Raw genomic sequence first — 20,135 nt, forward strand, 5'->3', positions numbered from 1 at the left:
TGGCCCATGAAAGAAAAACAGGTACCTGTGTTAAAAGTCAGGTGAAGTAAAAAGAGAATTAGATTAGGTGTCTTAGTCTGTTTAGTGTTGCTATAAAGGAATACCTGAGGCTGGGTAATTTATAAAGAAAAGAGGTTTATTTGGCTCACGGTTCTGCAGACTGTACAAGAAGCATGGCACCAGCATCTGCTTCTGATGAGAGCCTCAGGCTGCTTCCACTCATGGCAGAAGGAGAAGGGGAGCCAGTGTATGCAGAGATCACATGGTGAGAGAGGAAGTAAGAGAGAGGAGGGAGATGCCAGGATCTTTTTAACAATCAGCTTTCTCAGGAAAGAACAGAGTGAGAACTCAGTCACTCTCACTTTCCGGGGAGGACATTAATCTATTCATGAGGGGTCTGCCCCCATGACCCAAATACTCCCCATTAGGCCCTACCTCCAACACTGAGGATTAAATTTCAACATGAGATTTGGAGGGGTCAAACATACAAACTATAGCACTAGGCAACTCTAATTTGAAAGGGAATACACTTTCAAGACTAAATACATTTTTCTTTTTTTTTTGAGATGGAGTCTCGCTCCGTCGCCCAGGCTGGAGTGCAGTGGCGTGATCTCGGCTCACTGGAATCTCCACCTCCCAGGTTCACACCATTCTCCTGCCTCAGCCTCCAAGTAGCTGGGACTACAGGCACCCCGCCACCACGTCGGCTAATTTTTTGTATTTTTAGTAGAGATGGGGTTTCACCGTATTAGCCAGAATGGTCTCGATCTCCTGACCTCGTGATCTGCTCGCCTCAACCTCCCACAGTGCCGGGATTATAGGCGTGAGCCACCGCGCCCGGCCTGACTAAAATACATTTTCAAGACTAAAAGCTAAGAACAAAGATTTAGAGATTTGATACAGCATTTGTAGAGAGGGCTGCTAGAGTGATCTCAACCTGATGTAACTGGCTGTGAAATTTAATTCTTCCAGGATGAAAGGTGAAGATCAGTATGCATACATGTATTTATCTACAGTATATACACATAATACATAGTAAAGAATTAAGCTTCAGTAACCTGTAAAATTTGCCTAAGTAGAATACTGATTTTGCAGAGATATGGGCTAAGTAAGATATTATCCTACACATAAACACACACAGATGATAGAATGAAGTTAAAAACTGTTTCCATTCTTCTTCTACACCTTATATATTCACCTCTATAACAACCCATAACACACCGTTTACATGTCTGACTTGCCCAACAGACTGTGAAGTCCTTGAGTCTAGCAGGGTGCTACATTCATTTATTATTCAGTAAATAAATGTTGAGCCAAACTGAAGTTACAGAAGACAGAAGTAGAAATCATCATGGATTCACACAAGAGTGGGAGGGATTATTTTTTTTTTTTGAGATGGAGTTTCACTCTTGTCGCCCAGGCTGGAGTACAATGGCGTGATCTCAGCTCACTGCAACCTCCATCTCCTGGGTTCAAGCAGTTCTCATGCCTCAGCCTCCCAAGTAGCTGGGATTACAGGCGCGTGCCACCACACCTGGCTAATCTTTGTATTTTTAGTAGAGACGGGGTTTCACCATATTGGCCAGGCTGGTCTCGAGCTCCTCCCCTCAGGTGATCCACCCACCTCAGCCTCCCGAAGTGCTCGGATTACAGGTGTGAGCCACCACGTCCAGGCCAGGAGGGCTTTCTAGAGAGTATAGGAGCCTCAAAGAAAGATAGGAGCTGGCTAGGAAGAAAATAAGGGAAAGAAAACTCCAAGTCAAGGAGGAGCATATCAAGAATAAAAGAAAGTCGGCCGGGCATGGTGGCTCACGCCTGTAATCTCAGCACCTTGGGAGCCCAAGGTGGGCGGATCACGAGGTCAGGAGTTCAAGACCAGCCTGGCCAACATAGTGAAACCTCTTCTCTACTAAAAATACAAAAATTAGCCAGGTGTGGTGGCACGTGCCTGTAGTCCCAGCTACGATACTCGGGTGGCTGAGGCAGGAGAATCCCTTGAACCTGGCAGGCAGAGGTTGCAGTGAGCCGAGACCATGCCATTGCACTCCAGCCTGGGTGACAGAGTGAGACTCCATCTCAAAAAAAAAGAATAAAAGAAAGTCAAAAAGAACAAGAAGGAAGGACTCATCAATTAATATAACAGTTTGGTAACAGCAGTCATGGAAATGATAGTTGAGGGATAAATCCCAGAGAAACTTAAAGTCTAGGGTAGAAGTTTGGCCTAGAGAAGACCTAGTAAAGATGCTTTTCACAAGGAAGTATCATGAAGCACTATTTCAGAAAGATGCCACAAAAACATAACTGAAGGAACTTCACTTTTTATCCCACTCCATGATTCCCTATTGTGTTTACTAACTGCCTTAAGAAGTCTGGTCCTCATGGTGCATCATTTCAACCAATCACTCAATGACTTCTCTACATTCGTGGATGTATATATATGTATTTTTTTAATATTTGAGACAGGGTCTCGCTCTGTCACCCAGGCTGGAGTGCAGTGGCATGATCATGGTTCACTGCAGCCTCTATCTCCCAGAATCAAGTGATTCTCCCGCCTCAGCTTCCTGAGTAGCCTGCATGCCACCATGCCCAGCTATTTTTTTTTTATTTGTATTTTTTAGTAGAGACAGAGTCTCACTATGTTGCTCAGACTGGTCTCGAACTGCTGGGCTCAAGCAATTCTTCTGCCTCAGCCTCCCAAAGTGCTTGGATTACAAGGTGAGTTACCCTGCCCACCTGACTTCTCTATATTTGTGAAGTCACTAAAACGACCTCAGCCTTGGTTTTCTCTATATAATAACAGAACTAGGATCAATCCAACCACTTACCGTCTACATTCCTACATGCAGGCTGCTGAGCACTGCTCCAGAAAAGGACACAACTGTGCCGATTGTCACCAATCCAATTCATGTTTCTAAACTCAGCAGTTTTGTCGTCCTTTCACCTCTCCCATTCCCCATAGCAGCTGGTTCTCATGCCATCTATCCTGCCATCAAAATCTCCTTCCTTTGTAATAGCCAAAAACTAGAAATAAATGTCCATTAATTGATGAATGAATAAACAAAATGTAGTATATCCATACAACAGAGTATTACCGGGCCACAAAAAGGAATTAAGTACTGATAAAAACAACAAATAGAAACATTATACTAAGTTTCCTGTAATCCCAGCACTTTGGGAGGCCGAGGTGGAAGGATCACTTGAGGCCAGGAGCTCAAGACCAGCCTGGCCAACATGTCAAAACCTCGTTCGTCTCTACTAAAAATACAAAAATTACCCGGGTGTGGTGGCAGGCGCCTGTAATCCCAACTACTCAGGAGGCTGAGGCACAAAAATCACTTGAACCCAGGAGGTGAAGGCTGCAGTGAGGAGCCGAGATTGCGCCACTATACTTCAGCCTAGCCGACAGAGTGAGACTCTCAAAAAAAAAAAAAAAAAAAGAAAGAAAGAAACATTATACTAAGTGAAAGAAGTCACACAAAAGGCCACGTATTTTATGATTCCATTTATATGAAATGTCCAAAGTAGGCAAATCCACAGAGCTAGAAAGTAAACTAGTGGTTGCTAGGATTGGGGAGTGGAAAGTGACTGTTAATGGGTATAGACTTTTTTGGGGGATGATACTAGAAATAATATATGTAAAGTAACTAGCACATAGATAGCACACATTTTTATCTCAATAAAGCTGTTATTTAAAAACAAAAACAAGAAACAAGATGGTGGATCACACCTAGAGTCCCAGCTACTTGGGAGGCTGAGGGAGGATCACTGGAGCCCAGGAGTTCAAATTCAGCACCTGGGAAACACAGCAAGACCCCATGTATTAAAAAATAAACACAGGAGTTCAAGACCAGCCTGGGCAACATAGTGAGACCTTGTCTCTACAAAAAATTTTTAAAAAATTAGCCGGGTATGGTGGTGCATGACTGTGGTCCCAGCTACTCAGGAGGCTGAGGTGGGAGGATCTCTTGAACCCAGGAGATCAAGGCTGCAGTAAGCCATAATCATGCAACTGTACTCCAGCCTGGGCAACAGGGCAAGACCCTGTCTCAAAAAAATAAGAACAGGCCAGGCACAGTGGCTCACGCTTGTAATCCCAGCACTTTGGGAGGCCGAGGTGGGCGGATCACAAGGTCAGGAGTTCGAGACCATCCTGCTTAACATGGTGAAACCCCATCTCTACTAAAAATACAAAAAAATTAGCTGGGCGTGGTGGCAGGCACCTGTAATCCCAGCTACTTGGGAGGCTGAGGCAGGAGAATGGCGTGAACCTGGAAGGTGGAACTTGCAGTGAGCTGAGAACATGCCACTGCACTCCAGTCTGGGCAACAGAGCGAGACTCCGTTTCAAAAAAAAAAAAAAAATTAGCCAGGTGTGGTGGTGCATGCCTGAAATCCCAGCTAATTGGGAGGCTGAGGCAGGAGAATTGCTTGAATCCAGAAGGCCGAGGTTGCAGTGAGTGGAGATCACACCACTGCACTCCAGCCTGGCAGACAAGAGTGAAATTCCATCCCAAAAATAAATAAATAAATAATAAAAATAAAAATAAACACACACAGAAACAAAAACCACCCTCCTCCTTAAGAGTTGACATCATTAACTCCAATTCATAATGAAAACTGAACCTACAAGTTACCCTCAAAAAAAAAAAAAAAGTGCAGGCGCGGTGCCTCACGCCTGTAATCCCAGCACTTTGGGAGGCCAGGGGGAGCAGATCACGAGGTCAGGAGATGGGGACCACCCTGACTAACACAGTGAAACCCCATCTCTACTAAAAATACAAAAAATTGCCGGGCACAGTGGCTCACGCCTGTAATCCCAGCACTTTGGGAGGCTGAGGCGGGCGGGTCACCTGAGGTTGGGAGTTCACGACCAGCCTGACCAACATGGAGAAATCCTGTCTCTATTAAAAAAGAAAAAAAAAATACAAAATTAGCCAGGCATGGTGGCACATGCTTGTAATCCCAGCTACTCAGGAGGCTAAGGCAGGAGAATTGCTTGAATCTGGGAGGCGGAGGTTGCAGTGAGCCAAGATGGCACCATTGCACTTCAGCCTGGACAACAAGAGCAAAGCTCCATCTCAAAAAAAAAAAAAAAAAATTAGCCGGGCGTGGTAACACACGCCTGTAGTCCTAGCTACTTGGGAGGCAGAGGCTAGAGAATTGCTTGAACCCAGGAGGCGGAGGTTGCAGTGAGCTGAGATTGCACCACTGCATTCCAGCCTGGGCAACAGAGTGAGACTCTGTCTCAAAAACAAACAAACAAACAAAAAACTCTTTGGTTGTTGAAGGTAGCTTGGTAATTTAAAACAACAACAACAACAACAACATTAAGTTTGTTGCTTTGTAAAGACTTTATCGATAATGTTTTTTTAAAACTGTTTTAGGCTGGGGGCAGTGGCTCACACCTGTAACCCCAGCACTTTGGGAGGCCAAGGCGGGCGGATCACTTGAGATCAGGAGTTCGAGACCAGCCTGGACAACATGGTGAAACCCCATCTCTACTAAAAATACAAAAATTAGCTGGGCATGGTAACATGCACCTGTAGTCCCAGCTATTCAGGAGGCTGAGGCAAAAGAATCACTTGAACCTGGGACTAGAGGTTGCAGTGAGCTGAGATCATGCCACTGCATTCCAGCCTGGGTGACAGAGCTAGATTCTGTTTAAAAAAAAACTGCTTTAATAGTAGTATGTATGGGCAAGATAAATGCAAAATATTAGGGAAAATATCTAAAAAAATATATAAATCCCAGTTGACGTTTTGCTCTTAGGTTGCTTTTTTAGCCTAAGTAAAGATTTGCCTTGCTTTAAAGAAACTGTGCCTTTCGGTTATGGTTTATTACAAGACAGCCAAGGTCTTTGTAATAATCAGTGGACTAATGAAGAGATGGTGAATTTTAATGTATGTTTATATATTTTAGTTAAAATAAAATGTCGGTCTTTTGTGTATTTTTTTTATTTTATTTATTTATTTTGAGATGGAGTTTCGCTCTTGTTGCCCAGGCTGGAGTGCACTGGAGCGATCTCCGCTCACTGCAACCTCCACCTCCTGGGTTTAAGCGATTCTCCTGCCTCAGCCTCCTGAGTAGCTGGGATTACAGGCATGTGCCACCACGCCCAGGTAATTTTTTGTATTTTTAGTAGAAATGTGGTTTCACCATGTTAGCCAGGCTGGTCTCAAACTCCTGACCTCAGGTGATCTGCCTGCCACGGCCTCCTAAAGTGCTGGGATTACAGGCGTGAGCCACTGTGCCCAGCTTTTTTTTTTTTGAGACGGAGTCTTGCTCAGTCACCCAAGCTGGAATGCGGTGGCACTATCTCGTCTCACTGCAAGCTCCGCCTCCCGGGTTCACGCCATCCTCCTGCCTCAGGCTCCCGAGTAGCTGGGACTACAGAAGCCCACCACCACATCTGGCTAATTTTTTCTATTTTTTTTTAATAGAGCCACCGCACCCGGGGTTTTTTTTTTTAACTGAGACAGGGTTTCGCTCTGTCTCTCAGGCTGGAGTACAGTGGCACAATTCTAGCTCAAGCAGTTATAATAGGATTTTTGAACATAATTAAGCACAATAAAATAGATAAAATAATAGTATTTTCCTTGAATTTTTATGTTACGTATACATATGTATATGTGTGTGTATATATATATATATTTGTGTATTTGTGTCTTTTCTTTTTTTAGAGACAGGGTCTCTAAACATTTGTGTGTTTCTGTTTTTAGAGACAGGGTCTCACTTTCTGGTCCAGGGTAGGAGATCACGTAGCATGATCACAGCTACCCTTGTCCAGGGTAGCAGGTCCAGTAGCATGATCACAGCTCACTGCAGCCTTGACTTGCTGGGCTTGAGCAATCCTCCCACCTCTGCCTCTTGAGTAGCTGGACTACAGATACCCAACACCATGCCCAGCTAGTTTTATTTGCTGTAGACACGAGGTCTCCCTATGTCTCCCAGGCTGGTCTCAAGCAATCCTCTGCCTTGGCCTCCCAGAATGGTGGATGACAGGTATGAGCCACCACGTCTGGCCTTATTTTTAATTTTAAGAGGATTGGCAAGTCACAGCACTATAAAGTCCATCCTTTATTCCACTGATATAAACAATAGTTCTTTTTTTTTTTTAATGATGGGGTCTCACTCTGCCACCCAGGCAAAAGTGCAATGGTTCATGACTCACTGCAGCCTCAACCTCCCGGGCTCAAGAGCTCCTCCTATCGCAGCCTCCCAAGTAGCTGGGACTACATGCGCATGCCACTATGCCTAACTAATTTTTTTTATTTTTTATAGAGATGGGGGGGTCTCACTTTGTTGCCCAGGCTGGTCTGGAACTCCTGGGCTCAAGTGATCCTCCTGCCTCAGCTTCCCAAAGTGCTAGGATTACAGGTATGAGCCACTGTGCCTGGCCAAAACTTTATTTCGCATAGAAATACAATATATCAGCATCATTTGAAATGAAAGATAATCAGCAAAACAAAACTTTCTTACAGTATTTAGAAGGAAGGTTGATTTGTTTTAGAATGGTACCACCTCGGTTACAATTTGAAAAGAATCTTGTGAATGACATAAGAGTGTTGTTCAAAAGAAAAACTGATAAGACTTGGGAGCTTCCTGGATATGGCAGGGTCAAGTAACTAGGTTTTTCACTCTGATGCCTAGAAAAATGATAATAACTTAAGAAATGAGAAAAATCAGGAAAGAGAACTCACTTGACAACAAATGTACTCAGCTTGGTTTTGGCCTTCAGTAAGTCAAGTAACTTAAGGTAACAGTGAAACCTTTAAGCAGAAATCTCTAGCAAACAACTGATCAATCTCTGCTTGAACATGGAGAAGTCAGGGCTGGGGCTATAGATCTAGAAATTATCATCAAGAAGGCCCCAGTTGAAGCTGCAGGAGTGCTCAGAATACAACAGCACAGGGTAAGTGACTAATTAAGATGCATCAACAATGTCTCCATGAATAAGTCTGTAGCTTTCAAATGGAAAATCAATCTGAAGGGCTTCCCTTGGAACGGAGGAGTTGGGGTGTTGGCCATACGGTACAGACTGGTCAAACATGTTTGCAGACTATTATGTAAGGAGGCTGGGTTAAGAGAAAGTAGGAAGCTTTAAGGGTATTAATCCTTCTCCTTTAAAGTGAGAGCATATAGATTTATGGGTATTACCTGGGGGATGACAGCTCAGCCACGCCTCTCCTTCATCCTTCCTATGAAGAAAGACAAAAGCCTAATTAGGCTCACCCAAAGTTGAATAGGATCCCATAGTTACAAGGGAAGAAAGAAGGTCATGTAACCTCCAGTTTGGTCATAGTACTTAGACATGAGACAGTCCAACCTGTCATCGGGTATAGATCATTCTAAGAAAGACAAACTTAATTTGTTCACGAAATATTTGTGGATTAACTATTTAATGAATAGATATGTTGGTTAAATTAATGCTCATACATCAACAGTGAGATCACTTTGAAAAATCAAGGTTATTTAATTAGGTATTTATCAGGATTATTGTAAACCAAGCCGTGCTAAGCACTTTCCATACACAATCATTAACCCTCACAATAACCAAACAAGATTCCTTTTATTATTTTAGCACCTGCCCAATCATCCAAATCCTGATCTCTTCACCCTAGCACTTTTAGGGTAAAATGGAAAGGGTCTATGCATTTAAGACAGAAAGATCTAGGTTGACAGCAACCTCTATCATTTGACGAGATGCATGATCTTGGGCAAATTAAGCCTTCTGACTCTGGTGCTGTATTTTCTCATAGGTACCTAGTGGCACTTCATGTTATTGTTCTTTATTACTTATCACATTCTGTGTACTAGCAACTAGTCTGTATTTTAGCCCACCTAAATTAAGTAAGATATAAATTTAGTAAGGTGTAAATTTCTTAAATGCAGAAGGCTATGTTTCATTCATCTTCACCATTGTTTCAATTTGAAAAACCCTTATTAGTAGTAGCAGTTGCCAAATATAGCACTGCTATATTCATCCTGATGCCTAGAGAAATAACTGGAACAGTATAAGATCAATAAATGTTAGATGAATGGTTTGCTGTGTATTCCTAATTAAGACGTCAGCTTTTCTTCTTTTTTGAGATGAGTATTGCTCTGTCACCCAGGCTGGAGTGCAGTGGTGCAATCTCGGCTCACTGCAACCTCCACCTCCTGGGTTCAACCGATTCTCCTGCCTCAGCCTCCCGAGTAGCTGGGATTACAGGTGCCCACCACCACGCCCCACTGATTTCTGTATTTTTAGTAGAGACGGAGTTTCACCATGTTGGTCAGGCTGGTCTCGAACTTCTGACCTCAACTGATCCACCAATCTCAGTTTTCCAAAGTGCTGGGATTACAGGCATGAGCCACTGCGCCCGGGCTGGATGTCAGCTTCTTGAAGAGTAGGAACCATCACTTATATTTAGAGTATACATCTGAGCTCCACCAAGCATCCAGTACGGGGCCTGGACACAGTATTAGTTTCCTTAATAGTATCGTCCAGTATGCCTAATATCGCATTAGGGGCCTAGGAGAATACAAAGGTTCCATCACATACATTAAGTGGTGGTGACTACGGGGACTTCTGGAAATAACTGACGACTAATCAGTATTTGCTAAATGACTGCTTGGCCAAAAGCCTTCCTGCCTCCCAATATCCCTGTCTTTCTCCAACTCATTGATACTAGTTTTGACGCGGGGATCACACAGCTCATGTGCTCCCTTGGCCTGGGGATAGCTTTTCAGAGAATGACCATACGGGTTTGATACTTCTTTTTCCGGACCCTGTTCCCTCCATATCCCTCAACAATTGACGAAGTAACCCCTATTGATATCCTGGACCAGGCATGGCTCTCCTTGACGCAAAAGCAACATCCACTACCCGCCTCCTCTGACTCTGTTCTGGCCCTGGATTCACCTGAGGGCTTGCGCCCAGTCGCTCTGAATCCTCAAAGGTGCCGCCATCTCGACCCCGCCTCCACCAGCCCACCTCTTCCGCCCCTTCCCGGAAGTGGGTCTCCGAGAAGCGTGCGGCCAGGACAGAGGTGGGCTCAACACCAAGAGGCCACCAATGAAAACGTGCCTTTTTCACATTCCCCGCCCCTTCCGTGTGCACGCTCCCCACGAGGGGCTGGTTCCTGAAAGGATGGACGGAGGATCCCCAACCACCTGCGAAGCCCAAGCCGCCGCGTAGGAGCGTGCGTTCCGGCCCTCTTCTCCCACCTGTTCGGTGAGCATCGCGTACCGCGTTCTTCAGGAGGCGTTGCGGGCACAACGGGGCTGCGATCAGCGGGCGCGCATGCGTCCTCAAAGTTCAAAGTCCTCGATGCGCCTGAGGCGCCTCAGGCCTCGTGGCTGCCAGCATTTTTCTGCTTTAAGATCCTTTCCATGACTTCCTTGTTTAGGCCAGCCTCCACGATCCAGCTGCCAACCATCTAGCCTACCCTGATCTCTGAGCAGGGGTCGTCCTCATTTTACTCCAGGGGAGACTGAAGCCAGAAGGTGGTGAGACGAGAGTACAGTAGCATTTACTGAGTCCTATTGTAGCCCAAGCACTTTTCATTCGTTATATTAATCTTCATTCTAATTGTGCGAATTAAATATTATTAATGGGAAAACCAAAATGAAAAAGATTACATAGTAAGGCGTAGTGCTGGGATTTGAATACGGGTCTCTTGGTTTAGGATCAAGGCACTTTCCATTCCACTGTTCTTTCTCTAAATTATTTGCTCCTGGCCTATTTAAAGAGTTAACCGTGTATTTAGGAAGAGAAAACTTATCATTTATTGAACTCTTTAGACATACCAGCCTCCTTACAAACCTTACCTTTTTTTTTTCTTTTCTTTTCTTTTTTTTTTTTTGAGACGGGGTCTCCCGCTGTAACCCAGGCTGGAATGCAGTGGCGTGATCACGGCTCACAGTGTTGCCCAGGCTGGGCGCAAACCATCCTTCCGCCTCAGCCTCCCAGTGTTGGGATTACAGGCCTGAGCCATGGCACCTGGCTTCATCTCTGTGTTTCCAGAGAGGTTATCAAATAACGTGTCCAAGGGCACCAAATGAGGCAGTGACAAAGCTAGGTCCAAGTCTGTTTCAAAGCCCATTTTCCCCCTCTTGCTTAAGTTATACCGCCTCCAAGGCAAATGAGTTGTGTAAAGTGCCTAACTCCCTCTTGTGACTTCCCCGTTACCCTCAATAAAAAGTCTTAAACTCCCTACTATGTCCTACAAAACCTTGTGATGATCACTTACTTATATCACCAATTTAATATTGTCTTGTTCTCACACTGTATTCTCCCATCACTGAACTTTTTTTTTTTTTTTGCTCTCATGTATCAGATTCTATCTCAACCACCTGCTCTTCCACTGACCAAAAATAGTTTTCCCATCTCTGGCTAACTTCTGTTCCATCTGTCAAGTTTCAGCTTGGAAATCACTTCCTCTAGGAGGCCTTCCCTGCCTGTTCCTGCCCTTGTCTGGATTAGGTATCCCTCCACTGTGGTCCCAATCTGTGCACTGTGTAGTAAACTGCCCTGTTTCCTTGTCTAGGTTGTAAACTCCATGAAGCCGGGAACTTAACTGACTTAGACAGTCTTGAATCCTCAGCACTAGCATAGTGCCTGGTACATGATAGGTACTTAATCATTTGTTGAGTGAATGAGAGACACAGTAAAGGCAATGAGTCCTAGTTCCTTTACAGCCTATCATGGTGAAATTTTTGCAAAGGCTGAAGTCATTTCTCTTCAAACCTTAAGTTCCTTCTGTATGCTGCTTTCTGCTGAGTGTTCTGATGCAGACGGGCAAGACAGTTTGGGCAAATAAATATACCTCACATTTTTGTATAGTTTACAAAGCCATCTCACCTCATAGACCCAGAGGTCAGGTTTCTGCATGCTGTATGCTACAGCCACACTGAACTCTTTCCATCCTTCCCATGTGTCAAAACCTACCCATGTTTGCGCACTTTTTCACTTTCTTTGTTTGTTTGGGAGAGGGAGTCTCACTCTGTCACCCAGGCTGGAGTGCAGTGGCGCAATCTTTGGCTCACTACAATGTCCGCCCCCTGGGTTAAAGCGATTCTCCTGCCTGAGCCTCCCGAGTAGCTGGGATTACAGGCGCCTGCCATCACGCCCGCCTAATTTTTGTATTTTTAGTAGAGACGGGGTTTCATCATCTTGGCCAGGCTGGTCTTGAACTTCTGACCTTATGATCCATCCGCCTCGGGCTCCCAAAGTGCTGGGATTACACGTGTGAGCCACCGCACCCAGCCTCTTTCACTTTTTAAACTTTGTTCTTCAGCATAGAATAAGGCTAGTAGGATAAAAGAAGAAAGATTATTTATTTATTTGAAACAGGGTCTCACTATGTCACCTAAGCTGGAGTACAGTGGCACCATCATAGCTCACTGCAGCCTTTGAACTCCTGGGCTCAAAAGATTCTCCCTCTTCAGCCTCTTGAGTACCTGGGACTACAAGTGTGTGCCACCATGCCCAGCTAATTTTTACATTTTTTTTTTCTTTTTTCTTTTTTTTCGAGACGGAGTTTCGCTCTTATTGTCCAGGCTGGAGTGCAATGGTGTGATCTCGGCTCACCGCAACCTCCGCCTCCCGAGTTCAAGCAATTCTCCTGCCTCAGCCTCCTGAGTAGCTGGCATTACAGGCATACGCCACCACACCTGGCTAATTTTGTATTTTTAGTAGAGACAGGATTTCTCCATGTTGGTCAGGCTGGTCTTGATCTCCTGACCTCAGGTGATCCGACTGCCTCAGTCTCCCAAAGTGCCGGGATTACAGGCGTGAGCCACCGTACCCAGCCATTTTAAAATTTTTTTGTAGAGATGAGGTCTTGCTATCACCCCTGCTGGTCTCAAATTCCTGGGCTCAAGGGATCTTCCTGCCTCAACCTCCCAAAATGCTAGGATTACAGGTGTGAGCCATCATACCTAGCTGAAAGTTTAGTTCTTTTTAGGTAGATCAGAGATAGCTTATCTAAAAAGATGACATTTCACCTAATTCATATTCCAATAGCAAAATCCATTGAGCTTATTGAATGTTATGTCAAGCATTCTCACATAGTTTATCTCATTCAGTTCAAACCACTTTGCAGGCCTGCTCTCAGCCAGGCCTACTGCTGGGGTCACAAAGGTAAAATCAAGACAAACATCAGCCGGGCACAGTTGGCTTACACCTGTAATCCCAGCACTTTGGGTGGCTGAGGCAGGAGGATCACTTGAGCCCAGGAGTTTGAGACCATGCTGAGCAACATGGAAAAACCTTGTCCCTACTAAAAAATCAAAAAAATTAGCTGAGTGTGGTGGTGCACACCTGTAGTCCCAGCTACTCTGGCTGGGGAGGGACTGAGGAGGAAGGATTGCTTGATCCCTAAAGATGGAGGCTACAGTGAGCCTGGGCAACGAAGCAAGACACCCTCAAAAAAAAACAAAAACAAACAAAAAAAACAAGCATCTGTCTTCAAGCTTAGAGTCTCCCACGGGAGACAGATACATAAACAGGCTAAATGGTGCAGTCTGGTCAGTGCTATTTATAATCTAGGAACCTTACATATTATATCCCTACTCTAACTTGTTAATGTTCTATAGACTCCCCGTCCCCAGGATGTCAACCTCAGTCCCTCAAGGCCATACCTGGACCCAACGGGTGAAGAAGGACGATGAGGAGGAGGACCCACTGGACCAGCTTATCTCCCGCTCTGGCTGTGCTGCCTCCCACTTTGCAGTGCAGGAGTGCATGGCCCAGCACCAGGACTGGCGGCAATGCCAGCCACAGGTGCAGGCGTTCAAGGATTGCATGAGTGAACAGCAGGCAAGGCGGCAAGAGGAGCTGCAGAGAAGGCAAGAACAAGCCAGTGCCCACCAGTGAGACCCCAAACCACCTATCCCCAGTAGATGGCCCTGCCAAGACCAGCACCCAGCAAGATTATAGAGGAAGAAATCCTAAATGCTGGCTGTGGGAGGTCTAAAACATGGGGATAGTTTTTGGATCTGCAGTTGAGAGCCATGGGTTTGGACATGACTGGCACAAACAGCTGTCATATGTTCATGGTCAGATTTCGTACATCCTCAGCTGTTTTGTTCCACCAGTATTTGCCAGGAAAACAAAGAATGTGTTAAGGGATGCTCCCCCACCCCACATCTTGGGTCAGTGTGCCAAGTAGCAAGATGATTTTAGGGACATTTTATTTTAAATTAAATTCATAATCTAATGGTAAATTGATTACCTGATTAGTGCCTTTCTGCTTCATCACTTGTTTTAGATGTTTCAATCAGTTTAGTGGAAGGAAAAAAGTAAATGGGGAAACTTTTTATTCAAATATGTTTTTCTTTTGTTTTTTTGAGACAGGGTCTCTGTTGCCCAGGCTGGAGTGCAGTGGTGCAATCAGGACTCACTGCATCCTCAGTGGGCTCAGGCCATCCTCCCATCTCAGCCTCTCAAGTAGCTGGAACCACAGGTGTGTGCATCACCACACCCAGCTAATTATTCAAATATTGAGTACCTATTAAATGCCAGATTCTGTTGAATTAACAGATACCGAGTCTGGCTTTAACTTGCTCCCAACCCAACAAACACAAAGTTGGGCTAACATTTTTAAAGTATATTTAACACTAAAATACAGATTTTCAGCTTTTGAAAAGTGGAAAAGCTGTCAACATTTTTATTCCCTCTTAACAATTTGCTGGAGCTGAATAATAACTCCCCCTTTAAGTAGGTTGTGTTTTCCCATTCAAAACAGTTGCATATCACTTCTCATTTTTCTTCAACAAAACGACTCTTCCATTCTATTCTTTTTTTTTTTTTTTTTTTTTTGAGATGGAGTCTTACTCTGTCGCCCAGGCTGGCGCGCAGTAGCGCAATCTCGGCTCACTGCAACCTCTGCCTACCAAATTCAAGTGATCCCCCTGCCTCAGCCTCCCAAGTAGCTGGGACTACAGGCAAGCACCACCACACTCGGCTAATTTTTGTATTTTTAGTAGAGAACAGGGTTTCACCATGTTGGCCAGGCTGGTCTCAAACTCCTGACCTCAAGTGATCCACCCTCCTCAGCCTCCCAAAGTGCTGGGATTACAGGCATGAGCCACCACACCCAGACAATAACAAATATTTCTTCAGGATCTATTAGAAGCCCAAATCTGAAGTATAGTAGGCCTTAAAATTTACTTTGAACCTTCATGCCAGTATTTGGGGAAGAAGTAAAGAGAAAAGAGGGGAGAAGGTAGGAGTTTAAAGAACAATCCTATTTCTGGCTGAAGGGGATAACCAGGCAAATTATAAAGACAGATTGCTATGTGTGTGTGCTCAGTGCTGATTCATCAAAGGAAACAAGCAGTGTGCACTGGAGTTTTCAGCAAGAATCTCAAAGAAGAGAAGGGATTAGTTGAGTTGAACTTTTAAAGCTGAAGGAGGCCAGGCATGGTGGCTCACTTGAGGTCGGGAGTTCAAGACCAGGCTGGCCAACATGGCAAAACCCCATCTCTGCTAAAAATACAAAAAAATTAGCCAGGTATGGTGGTGCATGCTGAGTGTAATCCCAGCTACTTGGGAGGCTGAGGCAGGAGAATCACTTGAACCCGGGAGGTGGAGATGGCAGTGAGCCAAGATTGCACTACTGCATTCTAGCCTGGGTGATGGAGTGAGACTGTCTCAATAAATAAATAAATAATAAAGATGAAGTAGACATTACCTATTTGTAAATTATAACAGAAAAGATTACCATCCAGAATTAAAAGTACCTGAAAGCCATCAAGAAGCACATAGTTTGATAGCAAAGTGAACAAGTAAGGCAGGCGCAGTGGCTCACGCCTGTAATCCCAACACTTTGGGAGGCAGAACTGGGTGGATCACTTGAGATGAGTTTGAGACCAGCCTGGCCAACATGGCGAAATCCCGTCTCTACTAAAAACACAAAAAAATTAGATAGGCATGCGCCTGTAATCCCAGCTACTTGGGAGGCTGAGGCAGAATTGCTTGAACCCAGGAGGCAGTGGAGGTTGCAGTGAGCTGAGATCCTGCCACTGCACTCCAGCCTGGGTGACAGAGCAAGACTCCATCTCAAAAAAAAAAAAAAAAAAAAAATGAACAAACCACAAAACATAGGAAACTGTAAATATGCGCTATATCATGGATAATCAGAGAAATTTTGTTTTTGTTTTTGGTAGAGATGAGGTCTCACTATGTTGCCCAAGGTAGTCTCAAACTCCTGGGCTCAAGTGATCCTCCCACCTCAGCCTCTCAAGGTGTTGGGATTACAGGCATGAGCCCCTGTACCTGGCCAGAAATGTATTTTTATAAGACATACATACTATTAGGTTCATTGCAGCATTGTTTATAATAGTAAACAAATGGTCCCAATGTCAGTTTCCATCAGTAAGGGCTCTATTTGCTGTGTATTCAAATCTTTTATAGCAGGAATGTGTGTATTTTGTGTAAGTAAAAATAGTAGGCTATGGAGGAGGGGGTGATAGCAGCAGAGAGAAGCATAAAAGGCCTCTTTGGCGGGAAGGATGGCTTCCAGACCAGCTAAGTGGAGCAAGCATGTTTTGAAGGACACTGGCTCTAATAGGGAGTTAGCACGGGGTGGGTCACAGAATGTATTTGATCAGGCAAAGAGGACTCTTGCCATCCAAGCCTGTTCCCTCAGATAAATGGGGATAATTCCTATGTCATAAGCCAAATAAATGAGAGAATGAAACATACGTAACTAATAATAAAAAGTGTTAAAATTTATTGGGCATTTAACTCAGACAATCTGGTTCCAGAGCCTGCTCTCAATCCCAATGATGTGCTGCCTTCACATCCTAGTTACGCCACTGACTAGCTTTGTGACTTTGGACAAGTTACTTAACATCTCAGGATCTGTTTTTACCTGCATAAAAATGCATATATAGTACCTTTTTCACAAGCGTCAAAACTAATATAGGCCTTCCTCATAGGATTGTTGAAAGGTTGAGTTAAACATTGGTTTAGCTTAGGAACAGCATCTGGCACATAGTAAGTGTTCAGTGAACGTTAGCTATTACTGTCATCACTATTAATGTGTGTTAGTGACTGTCCTGAGTTACATTATCTAATCTAATTTCTTTTTTTTTTTTAATTTCTTTTTTTTTTTTTTTGAGACAGAGTCTCGCTCTGTTGCCCAGGCTGGAGTGCAGTGGCGCAATCTCAGCTCACTGCAAGCTCCGCCTCCCGGGTTCACGCCATTCTACTGCCTCAGCCTCTCTGAGTAGCTGGGACTACAGGCACCCGCCACCATGCCCGGCTAATTTTTGTATTTTTTAGTAGAGACGGGGTTTCACAGTGGTCTCGATCTCCTGACCTCGTGATCCGCCCGCCTCGGCCTCCCAAAGTGCTGGGATTACAAGCGTGAGCCACCGCACCTGGCCACCATCTAATCTAATTTCTAATCCTCTGAACGTGGCATTCACTGTCCTTTAGATGAGGAAATAAAGCCCACACTGGGGACCAGACTCCAAGTGTGTCTTGCTCTAAAGCCTAGGCTGTTTTCTACTCTACTCTCACAAGCATCTGGTGCTCAGTACAGTGCTTAACACACAGTAGTGAGTAACCACATTGACTGTGTAAATATTACTTTGCTTTTGTCAGCACTTTGCAAAAAGGAAATTAACTTTTTGCAATTAATTAGTGCAAGTTGCCCACAGTGATATAGCTTGGTATGTTTTTCTTTAGTCTTAGCTCTGCAGCCCACAGTCCAGGAGCTGAACTTTAAGGTGCTTCATACCTGTCCCTATAGGATCTAACTCGGGCAGCTTTGGGTTGCCTCTGCTTAGAGGCTTGGTGCCAGGGATGAGTGGAGACCGACCTCTTGGCTTGATGCCTGTCTTGGCTAGGCCTAGGGCAGACTCATAGTTTAGCCCTTCCTTTCAAGGTCCTTGGCTGGGGACTTGGCCTTGTGCTTGGTACAAAGGTGCACTGCAGTGTGTTTTACGAGATGAGTAAGAAGATACTCCTCTCACCCTCTCTCCATAAAGTTGCCAGACTAAGTCCTTGAGCTGCTGACTTCAGAAACCCAAAGAGAACTGAAGCAAGTCCAGATTGAATCCTTTTATTTTCCTGTAGAAAATGCTGGGGCTCCCTCCTCGCTCAGCAAGGACTTAAAGCAAGCAGAGGAAGTGGCAGGGATTCCTCCCTGCCAGCAGCTGTCTTTTGAAGAGTTTTCATTCTTCAGATCGTGGGCACTCTGTCTAAATGGTGAGCTGATTTCCTAAAATGAGCTGAAATGTCTGAGAATGAAAGTTATTCCACGGGGATTATTATAGTCAAATGAATCAGATTCTGCAAGAAGATCAGACACGTGAAAACAAAAATTCACAAAGAGATCAAAGTACAGATTAAACAAGCACAAGACACATTGGCCACCTCTGTCTCCAGTGTCTGTCCATCAGGATTAGTTCTAGGCACACCCAATACAGGCTCAGAAAGCTTTCCTTAAGTACACTAGAAACAGGGGACCCAGGAGCCTCAGCATTGCTAGTATCTACAAAATACCTAGATTTGTTTCTCTGTGTCTAAGACATACCTTTTCAGAATCTACAGCTGGCCATTCCCAGGATTCCATGGTGGAGGAACAAGTCATCCTCAGCCAGAGGAAAGGAATGAAAACGAAGCTGAGGAATCTGCTGGCCTCAACTAGGAAAACTGCCCATTTTACCCAGGCATCCTATCCTTGAAAGTTAGTGATCTGGCCAGGCATGGTGGCTCACACCTGTAATCCTAGCACTTTGGGAGGCCAAGGCGAGTGGATCACCTGAGGTCAGGAGTTGCCAGCCTGGCCAACATGGTGAAACCCTGTCTCTACTAAAAATACAAAAATTAGCTGGGTGTGGTGGCGGGTGCCTGTAATCCCAACTACTCAGGAGGCCGAGGCAGGAGAATCGATTGAACCTGGGAGGCGGAGGTTGCAGTGAGCCGAGATTGCACCATTGCACTCCAGCCTGGGTGACGAGCAAAACTCCGTCTCAAAAAAAAAAAAAAAAGTGATCTACATAAAAATCATTTTTTAAAAATCTCAGTAATATGCACTCAACCAGGAATTGTGTGACCTTAAACCATCCTTGGCTCTGCCACTGGCTAACTAGGTGACCTTAGACAGTCACTTTCTCTCCCTGGGCCAGTTAACACATTTGTAAAATGAAGACCAAAATAGTTTATCCCCAAGGTTATGTATTGATAGATCCAGGATTAGAACCCATCTATTCTGATTCCCAATCCACTGACATTCCTTCTTCTCTCCTACCTATCCCTTGTGATTTCATGGCACTACTAGGCATAATTTACCCCCAACTAGGATATTCAAAACTAAAAGTATGCTGAAGGAATGAACTACTGATACGTGGAACACAAGGGATAAAACGTTATGCTAAATGGATGAAGTCAGGCACAAAAGAATACATACTGTATATTTCATTTATATGTAGTACTAGATAGGTAAAACTAATCTATGGCAGTAGAAACGAGGTTAGTGGTTACTTCTTGGGGAAAACATGAAAGATGGCTGGGTGTGGTGGCTCACGCCTGTAATCCCAACACTTTGGAAGGCCGAGGCCGAGGCAGGCAGACCTCAAGTTCAGGAGTTCGAGGCCAGCCAGTTCGAGACCAGCCTGGCCAACATGGTGAAACTAAAAATACAAAAATTAGTATTTACTAAAAATACAAAAATTAGCCGGGCGTGGTGGCATATGCCTGTAATCCTAGCTACTTGGGAGGCTGAGGCAGGAGAATTGCTTGAACCCGGGAGGCAGAGGTTGCAGTGAACCAAGATTGTGCCACTGCACTCCAGCCTGGGCGACAGAGCAAGACTCCATTTCGGGGCGGGGGGAAGAAAAAGATTATGAGGGAACTTTTTGGGGTGATGTACATGTTCTTTATCTTGATACAAGTATGGGTTTCATGGGTAGGTAGATGTATTTTCAGAACTGATCAAATATACACTCAAGATCTGTGTGTCACTATATATAAATTATACCTCAATGAAAACAATCTTTTAAAAGAGTATGCCAAGAAGTTTTAGAAGGGAAGGAAATACAACATTTACTGAGCATTACTAGCTCATTATGTATATATTATCTCCATCTCAAATCCCTAAAAAGGGATTATCCTCACTCTTCAGATCAGAAATCTGA

The 20,135-nt window shown here is 44.5% G+C and overlaps 2 protein-coding genes across 4 annotated transcripts in view; one reads left to right on the forward strand and one right to left on the reverse strand.

Annotated features, from left to right (window-relative positions):
* The window catches only part of PAAF1 (proteasomal ATPase associated factor 1), a 47,757-nt gene extending 37,755 nt beyond the window's left edge, over positions 1-10,002 (reverse strand). Inside the window, exons 1-3 of one of the 3 annotated variants that reach the window (XM_012505823.2) lie at positions 9,904-9,965; positions 8,157-8,197; positions 150-218 (exon numbers count right to left, since the gene is read on the reverse strand). In XM_012505823.2, coding sequence (XP_012361277.1) covers positions 150-186 — 37 coding nt within the window. In that variant the 5' untranslated portion in view covers positions 187-218; positions 8,157-8,197; positions 9,904-9,965. Of the gene's footprint in view, positions 1-149; positions 219-8,156; positions 8,198-9,903 lie in introns of all 3 variants that reach the window. The other 2 variants (XM_003254733.4, XM_003254732.4) reach the window with 2 other exon arrangements.
* Positions 10,003-10,035: 33 nt separating this feature from the next.
* LOC100607393 (cytochrome c oxidase assembly factor 4 homolog, mitochondrial) lies at positions 10,036-14,311 on the forward strand. Its single transcript, XM_003254728.3, has 2 exons — positions 10,036-10,215; positions 13,581-14,311. Exon 2 carries the CDS (start codon positions 13,597-13,599, stop codon positions 13,858-13,860), a length of 264 nt encoding a protein of 87 aa, XP_003254776.1. The 5' UTR covers positions 10,036-10,215; positions 13,581-13,596; the 3' UTR covers positions 13,861-14,311.
* The last annotated feature ends 5,824 nt before the right edge of the window (positions 14,312-20,135 follow it).

This window comes from Nomascus leucogenys, chromosome 15 (assembly GCF_006542625.1).
Source record: "Nomascus leucogenys isolate Asia chromosome 15, Asia_NLE_v1, whole genome shotgun sequence".
Lineage (NCBI taxonomy): Eukaryota > Metazoa > Chordata > Mammalia > Primates > Hylobatidae > Nomascus > Nomascus leucogenys.